This window comes from Bidens hawaiensis, unplaced genomic scaffold (assembly GCF_021521415.1).
Source record: "Bidens hawaiensis isolate Kalapana, Puna unplaced genomic scaffold, B.hawaiensis_p1.1 tig00002525_1, whole genome shotgun sequence".
Taxonomy (NCBI): Eukaryota; Viridiplantae; Streptophyta; class Magnoliopsida; order Asterales; family Asteraceae; genus Bidens; species Bidens hawaiensis.
This window is the reverse complement of record NW_027491138.1, coordinates 617,467-626,984: the sequence shown is the minus strand read 5'-3', so window position 1 is coordinate 626,984 and position 9,518 is coordinate 617,467. Positions and strand designations below refer to the sequence as shown.

The 9,518-nt window shown below is 31.6% G+C and overlaps 1 protein-coding gene and 1 pseudogene across 2 annotated transcripts; both read left to right on the top strand.

The window, feature by feature from the left end:
* The first annotated feature begins 418 nt into the window (after positions 1–418).
* On the top strand, positions 419–2,810 carry LOC143619872 (inactive LRR receptor-like serine/threonine-protein kinase BIR2). The gene is made up of 2 exons (XM_077091698.1): positions 419–1,308; positions 1,872–2,810. The coding sequence occupies exons 1-2, from the start codon at positions 427–429 to the stop codon at positions 2,790–2,792; spliced, it is 1,803 nt and encodes a 600-aa protein (XP_076947813.1). The 5' UTR covers positions 419–426; the 3' UTR covers positions 2,793–2,810.
* Positions 2,811–7,624: 4,814 nt separating this feature from the next.
* LOC143620051 (probably inactive leucine-rich repeat receptor-like protein kinase At5g48380) lies at positions 7,625–9,518 on the top strand (annotated as a pseudogene). The gene is made up of 2 exons (XR_013151283.1): positions 7,625–8,470; positions 8,649–9,518. The product of XR_013151283.1 is annotated as a probably inactive leucine-rich repeat receptor-like protein kinase At5g48380 (transcript).

Genomic DNA, 9,518 nt, shown 5'->3' with positions numbered 1-9,518 from the left:
TTAGCACGTTATTGCCTTTGAATACCCGAATTTCTTTGTAGTAAGTCCCACAAGAGACCTGGATTAATGGAGTTGTTATCTTATCCTTATTGGATGTGCATTACATGGCCATCATATACCTCCATTACATATTACAATCTAAGTGACTCATGTTTTGTGATCATGAAATGGGGACAAATGCTTGAAATTAACGGTTCGATCGGCTCAGTTATATTTCCCCTTCCTTTTAGGGCCAATTTATAGAGACTATAGTTTCATTATTATATTATTTTTTATTTAACTTTAGTTTTTTTGAGATCGAAAAGAAACATACACCCTTATATAACCCTTATATAGTAGTATTCTTCTTTCAACCCAACATGTTTCATATACTTTATAATATATAGTTTTTTTATTGAGTGATTATCATGCAAGATTAGACTCGTGATGGAAAGAAATAGCACTTGTAGTTTGCTGATCAGCTTGCATATGTTAATCATACTAGCTTACTTTGTTACACGCAATTATGCGGTTCAGTCAGATATTGATTGTCTGAGATCCATCAAGGATTCCCTGGAAGACCCCGAAAATCTCTTGTCTTCGTGGGATTTTAGCAGCAATACTGAGGGCATCTTATGTCGATTTACTGGAGTCGAATGTTGGCACGATGACGAGAGCAAGGTTATGATTATTCGCTTATCAGACATGGGACTCAGAGGACCATTTCCAATGGGCATTAAAAAATGCACTAGCTTAACCGGATTAGATCTTTCTAACAACAAACTTACAGGACACATTCCTTATAATGTTGCAGAAGTTTTATCATACGTCGTAACTCTGGACCTCTCATTCAACAATCTCTCAGGTTCAATTCCATCTAGCTTTGCCAAGTTAAGCTTCCTCAATGTTCTGAGGCTTGATAACAACCAACTTACTGGCGAAATCCCCCTAGAACTGGGAAGCCTTAATCGTATCAAGGAATTTAGTGTTGCTAACAATAGATTAGGACAAGTACCCATGTTCCAGAATGGCTCCATCTCAGAAGAAAGTTATGCAGGCAACCTTGGGCTTTGTGGAGGTCCCTTGCCTCCTTGCAAGATTAACGGGAACAGCCATCATGATCTCTTTTACACAGGGTTTGCTGTAGGATTTCCTTTTTCAACTCTAATTACGTTGATTGTGGTCTGTTTATCGCCTAGATTGTCTGTGAGAAACATGAGATATTTTCTTCTTCTCATGGTCAACAAAATAAATCGAAGGAAGCGTCACATGATTACACGAAGCTCCCATATCCTATTAACCGAGCAAAATAACTCTGAAGAAAGCAAGGTTAGACCCCCTCTCTCTCTTAATTACACAATGGCTAAGGCTGTACCTTTATGTCTAACACTCTAATTTCGATTTTTAACAAGTTTGATGTTCAACAATAACTTGTGTTGATTTTTTTGTTTTTATTCTTTTGCAAAATAATCAAAATAATATTTTACAACCATAAGAGGGTAATTATGCAATTTACTCAAATTAACAAAAACATTTGAAATCGAATCCCCTCTACTTTATCAAGTTTAGGCAACAAGCTAGCTAGCCCAACTAAGACGCATGCTCGTCATCATCAGAGTTGTGTCAAGTATTTTTTGAAAGTAAGACATGTTGGATTCACTTGGTGCCTAGATGTGCCCAATGACCTTATGTGGACAATTCCTATTGGATATGCCTATTGTGGTTGGGTCTTTTTTCAATGCCCGGCAAAGAAGTTTATTTTGATAATTTTTCCTTTATTTAATTAACTCGTATACACACACATAAATGTATGTGTGTACACAGCATATGCATGCACACACACCAAAAAGTGTACAATTAAATACTCACATGTAACAATGTATCTAAAACAGATAACAGCAATGGAAAAGTATGTTCGTCGATTGAGTTTGGAGGAACTCAAATTGGCAACTAATAACTTTGACACTAAAAAGGTAATTGGCTATGGAAATATGGGACTTATGTATAAGGCCATGTTTCCAAACGGTTTGATGCTTGCGGTGAAGAGGCTTCATAAGTTTGAGAGCTTTGAGGAAGAGTTCTTATTAGAAATAAAAATTTTAGGAAGATTACGCCACACAAATTTAGTACCGTTATTATGCTTTTGCTTTGAAATGGAGAAGAAATTCCTGGTTTACAAATACATGTCTAATGGAACTCTCCATCAATGGCTACACTCTAAGCCACAAGTGGAAGGTAAGAAGATGGGATGGAGTTTAAGATTGAGGATTGCGGTAGGGATTGCACGAGGACTTGCATGGCTTCACCATAACAATGTCCTTCGAGTAGCCCATCTCAAAATCAACTCAAAATGTATCCTACTAGATGACAAGTTTGAGCCTAAGATATCAAATTTTGGAAATTCAAATATTATGGTGAATACAGATGTCATCATTTCAAGTGGTATCACATTTGTGGATCCACATTCTAGTCATGGTTCTTACCGGGAGGATGTTTATAGCTTTGGTATTTTGTTGCTCGAGTTAGTTTCTAGTAGAGAAATGCCATTTGAAGAGACCAACTCATCTGTGAGAGATAATGCACATCTATTCGATGAGGAGTTTAATATGATTGATGAATGCTTAGTGGGACAAGGATTCCACGAGGACATAAATGAAACACTTAGATTAGCAAAAAGTTGCTTTCGGTCACACAAAGATGGGGCAACAAGTATGCTTGAAGTATATCAATCAATCCGTGCCATTGGAATATCAAGAAACGAAATTTCTGACAATTCGCCTATGGATTTAGAAGGTAGTGAGGAAAATATGTAGCTTCACACGTACGGTTCATGTTCTTACTGGAAAGAAAAGAATATTAATACACTTGTTGTTAACACATGAGTATTGTCAATATATTGTATGCTAGACATCTCATATTTCAAGATTTGAGTGTAAGTTAGGGTGGTTAAAAATGACCACGAAATATGTAGTACATAAATACTTCGAATTGCAATGAACTAATATAAGAAGTGCTTCAAATCTATAAATTATTGAATACTTAGCAAGGGTTGTTAATCCTCGTTCTCTCTCTCATTCCAAAAACTAGAGACCCGTTCCTTTTATTGGATTGTAGACCGCTTAATTTAATTGATTGTATGTACAAAGTCCTTTCTAAACTTCTTGCTTTGAGCCTCAAAACAGTCATGTGCAAATTTATTAGCCATAACCAATTGACTTATGTTAAAGGGAGAAGCATACTTGATAGTCCTCTCATTATTAATAAGTGTTTCTTAATGGGAAAAAGGTGAAGAAACGTCTGTTTTTTAGAATCGACTTTGATAAGGCTTTTGACTCGCTCAACTAGAAATAGTACTTGGATTCGGTTATAGAGCCAATGGATTGTGATAGGAGATGGATAGGTTGGATCAAATGTTCTCATGGTTCGGATAAGGCTTCTATTCTTTTAAACGGTTCCGGAGCCACTAGCTAGAGAATTAAGTGTAGTTGAACAAGTGGATTAACCATTAATATACAAGCCATTTAAACATGAGTTTTTAATTACACTATTGAGTAATGACCCCCACCCCCCCCCCCCCCCCCCCCCCCGCAAAAAAAAAAAAAACTCCTCTTCTCAAATTTAATTAGAATTTTCATTTAAATCCTATACTATTTTTATGTGTCTTCTAATATTTTGGCCCAACCACTTTATGACGAGTTCCACATATAACCTTTTTTTAGTTGATACTTTCTAAAATGTGTTTTTATTTTTTATAAAATTCTTAACTTAAAGCTGCATTATGCTTATTTTTATCTATGTTTTGATGTAAGTTTTGTTCAAAACGGAGTTATGCATGATAACGTACAAGACGTCGAAGCATAGAACATGCTGTCAAAGCTTTTCTAGGCTTTTTTTTTCTTTTTTATTTTTATTTTTTTTAGGTTTTTTTTTAATTAATAAAACAGATTGCTTTTAAATTAATTTAACTTTTTATTAAATATATAGTTTTTACAATTAATTAGTTTTTTTATCAAATTTGTATACGTTCCATTAAAACTTTTTCCAAAATGACTCGCCATTAATATGTGCTTACTTTTATTAATATTTCAACATTAATTTTGTTTTGTGAGGCTAATCTTATACCATTATAATATAAAAAGGCTACTTCATTTTGTCACCTGTCAAACTCTCATCACTCCTCACTTTTTTAACACATATTTAATAAATGGTTTTTTTTATTTTGAGTCAACCAGCCCAAATAATAGTTTCTGGATCATTTTATTATTCTGTCAATTTCTTTTCATAATACACGCCCAACCCAAATAACATACCCTAATTCTCACAACCGTTTATCCCCACCGCTGTCTCTAATAAAAGACTACATATTCTTGCCACTTATCAATCTCATAGTCATCCTCATATTTTTTTCAACCCAATTCAATATATAGTCATTATTCTTTAAGCCATTTCAATATATGAATTCAATATTTTTATTAAATGTTAATCATAATCGATTTATTCATTAGCATTAATGGTGAAATAAGAAAATGAGAAATTATCAAAATTGAAGTTGCAAGTTTGTTAGAATAAAATTTTAAAATCACAAATAATTGCAAATTAAATAAAATAAAGGTGCATCATCGTCGAAGAATTTGAATTTGTATGGTAAACTACATATTGTTTTAAAATGCGATTTGAGCAGCAGTGCATAATTTTTAATACAAGATTGGTTTCAAATTTGGATTTAATAATTTCTCATATGCATTTGAACTTAGGAAAATGTCTATTTCTTAATTTTCTCAAAACATTTTATATAAATATTGCAAACTTAGAGAATACCTATTATATATATATATACGGGTGTTTAGAATTAAATCATTGGAATTGAATATTATAATTATAATCCTATGTATAGTGATTTACTATATAATTTATCTGTCATTTATTAATGTGATTTTTTTTGTGTAGTATAAAGGGTTTAAGCAATAAGAAGACCAATATTTAGTTTTCAGTATTTTTTTCAATAACTCAAACCAAAATGCTACATAAACATATATTTTATGACTTGATTTATATTTTTTTATACATTTAAATATATTTAACTTAATATGCTTTATAAGACAAATTATTTAATTAAAAGCATTCAAAATGTTAAACAAAAAAATCTGTATCAATCACATTCCATTATTTGTGTTTTCCAAAAATCATTTAAGATATTGAAACCTATAATATCGTTTTTATCAGTTATTTACATAATTTCAATATTATATTAACTTAATTAATTTTATTAATATACAAATACAACGAATTAGGGTTATATTGGTGTTACCTGTTGGTTAGTACATAATATACAAATTCATTATGTTTTATATTCAAACAATAAAGCTATACAAAATTTTTTTAAAAGTACAATTATAACCTTTATTATTAAAATCTGTTACAAAAATTCATTAAGATTCACGGCTTAATATAATATAATTTAATAAAAATATTTATTACTTTTTTATTATTTGTAACTTAATCATGCTCCTCATTACATTTCAAGGATATTCCATTTTCACATTAATTTAAGAAAAAATTAGTTAATCCAGTTAAAAGCCATTTATCATGCTTCTATAAAATCCAAAATCTTTGGATCTTTTTTTCTTTATAAGTTGTTAATATATATATATATATAGGATCAGGATCATGTGAGAACTTTTTAGGAATTGAGAACTATGAGAACCATTTTGGACCACAAAAAACCCAAAAATAAAAAAAATCATTAAACAACAAAAACACAAAAATAAAAAAAGTAAAAAAACAAAAATTCTTATTTATCATCCGGGTTTCTAAAAAAAACACGAAAAAAAAATTTCTCGGTTTAGCTAGATTATACATATATGTATAATATGTACATATATATACACATATGTATAATTTAAGGTAAATGATAATGTACATATGTGTACATTACGTAAACTAGAGATTAAATGAAAGTATACATATGTGTATAGGCATGATATGAATAAAAAAAATTTGATTTTTTTTAATGAAACCGGAATGAAATATAAGAATTTTGTTTTTTTACTTTATAAAAATTTTTGTATTTTTTTTGTTTTATAATTTTTTAAATATTTTTTTAGAGATTTTTTAGTGGTCCAAAATGGTTCTCAAAGTTCTCAATTGCCAAGGGTTCTCTTAGGATCCTTACCCTATATATATATAATATATATATAAACGAAAACCCTAAAATCCTACGTGTCGTGATGTGGTCGCTCCCCCCCTTTTATGGAAGCCTCCAGATTACTTGATTTTTAAATGAAGGCCTCTCATTGATTTAACCCAAATTCATGGGTATGGATCTTACCAAAACTAGATAGCTCTTAAACGGATTATAATATCTCATTAAATTAAAAATTAATCTTACCAATTAATGGATATGAAAATCCTATAAAATAGGGATATACTAAAAATTAATATCCTATTTTATTTAAAAAAGATATTACTTATAATTAAGAAACAATTTTATAATAAAGAAAATAAACGGGTAATAGGTATCACCAAACCCAGATGGCTTTTAAACCGGATTATAACATATCATTTATTTGTGAAACAATTTAATCATCAAACCTCAAGTATATTAATTATTAACTTTCTTACAATAAATTAAATTAAAATCCATATATATATATATATAAGGTCTGGCTTGGGATATACTAAAATTTAATATCCAATTTAAAAAGAAAAGAATATTATTTATAATTAATAAACAATTTTATAGTAAAAAACATAAGCGGGTCATGGGTCACCAAATCCAGATAGCTTATAAACGGGTCATAACATATCATTTATTTATGAAACTCTTTCATCATTAAAGCCTAAGCATATTATTAACTTTCTTATAATAAAGAAAATTAAAATCCAAAAAATAAATATTAAAAAATGAAAAATGTAAAACAAACATTCTCTCAAGCCATCAGATTGCTTTATTTGTAAATGAAGGTTTCTCACGCATTTGACCCGAATTCACGGGTAAAGGTCTCACCAAACCCAGATAGCTCTTAAACGGGTTATAACATCTCATTATATTAAAAGTTAATTCATAAAATATTTGATATGAAAATTATATAAAATAGGGATATACTAAAAATTAATATCCTATTTTATTTAAAAAAAGATATTACTTATAATTAAGAAACAATTTTATAATAAAGAAAATAAATGGGTAATGGATATCACCAAACCCAGATAGCTTTTAAACCAGATTATAACATATCATTCATTTGTGAAACTATTTTATCATCAAACATCAAGTATATTAATTATTAACTTTCTTACAATAAATAAAATTAAAATCCAAATATGCATATATAAATATTAAAAACGAATAATGTAAAATAACCCCCGTAATACGGGGGATAAAATCTAGTATATATATATATATATATGGAGAGGATTAAGAGAGAACTCCTTTTTAAAGAGATAACTAGAGAAATAATAAAGAAATATATTTAATTTAATTAAAAAAATATTTTTAAATTTTTGTTTTTACAATTATTCTTATATTTTGCCTTTGAATACCTATTTTTCTTTGGAATGGGTCCACAAGAGACTTGAGAGTTGAGATGTTAGGCTATAATTTGAAATAATTGTATTCACGGTGTCAACAATTAATAGATTAACCATGCAAATGAATGGCATTAGGAGTTTGCTGTTTCAGATGTTAATCATACTAGCTTGCTTTGCTATACACAATTACGCGGTTCAATCAGACATTGATTGCCTTAGATCCATCAAGGAATCCCTGGGAGACCCTGATAATATCTTATCTTCGTGGAATTTTAACAACAATATTGAGGGTTTCATATGTCGATTTACTGGAGTCGAATGCTGGCACCCTGATGAGAGCAAGGTTCTGAATATTCACTTATCAGACATGGGACTCAGAGGTCCATTTGCAACCGGCTTAAAAGATTGCACCGGTTTAACCGGCTTAGATCTTTCTAGCAACGAGCACACAGGGTACATTCCTTCTAATGTTGCAGATGTTTTACCATATGTCATAACTCTGGACATCTCAAACAACAATCTGTCCGGTTCAATTCCAACCAACCTTGCCAATTTAAGCTTCATCAATGTTCTGAGGCTTAATAACAACCAACTTACAGGCCAAATCCCTCCAGGATTGTCTGACAATACACGACTTAAGGAATTTAATGTTGCTAACAACAGATTGTCAGGACGGATACCTGCATTCCAACATGTGAACATATCTGAAGAAAGCTATGCAAACAACCTAGGGCTTTGCGGAGCTCCCTTGAGTCCTTGCGAGAGCCATCATGATCTCTTTTTCTCAGGGTTTGCTGTGGGTCTTCCCGTTTCTACTGCCATAACTACGTTGTTTATATTCTGTTTGCCTAGACTGAGTAATCTTTCTATGATCAAGAAAATTAAGGGAAGGAAGCATCACCTGATTCCACGAATCACCCAAGTATTATTTAAGGAAGAGAACAACACAGAAGACGGCAAGGTTAGATCCTCTCTCTCTCTATATATATATATGTGTGTGTGTGTGTGTGTATACACACACACACACACATACACATGTGTTTGCACATATGTATAAACACACTCACATAGATGCCCACACACACGCTCCAGGATTCTACATGTATAGATACTCATATGTAACAATGTCCTTAACACAGATAACAGCCATGGAAAAGTATGTCCGCCTATTGAGTTTGGAGGAACTCAAACTGGCAACCAATGATTTTGACATTAAAAATGTAATTGGCTTTGGAAACATGGGACTCATGTACAAGGGTGTGTTTACAGACGGTATGATCCTTGCAGTCAAGAGGCTCCATAAGTTTGAGAGCTTTGAGAAAGAATTCTCACTAGAAATAGAAATTCTTGGAAGACTGCGGCACAAAAATTTATTACCACTGCTAGGTTTTTGCTTAGAAATGGAGAAGAAATTTCTAGTATACAAATACATGTCAAATGGAACCCTCCATCAATGGCTACACTCTAGGCCACAAGTAGAAGGTACGAAGATGGGATGGAGTTTAAGGTTGAAGATTGCAATAGGGATTGCACGAAGCCTTACATGGCTACTTCACAACAAATTCTTTTGCGTAGCCCATCTCAAAATCAACTCAAAATGTATCTTACTCGATGATAAGTTTGAGCCCAAGATATCAAATTTTGGCTATTCAGACGTATCGATGAATACAAGTGGTTGCGCTTACAAGGAAGATGTTTATAGCTTTGGGATTTTGCTACTTGAGTTAATTTCTGGTAGAGAATGGCCATCTGAAGAGACCGGCTCGTTTGTGAGAGATAATGTATTTGGTGAGTAGTCTGATATGATTGATGAACACTTAATAGGACAAGGTTTCGATGACGACATAAATGAAACACTTAGAATAGCAAAAAACTGCATTCAGTCGCATAAAGATGGGACAACAAGTATGCTTGAAGTGTATCAATCAATTCGTGTGATTGGAATGTCAAGAAACGAAATTTGTGACGATTCGCCTATGGATTTAGAAGGCAGCGAGGATGATATGTAG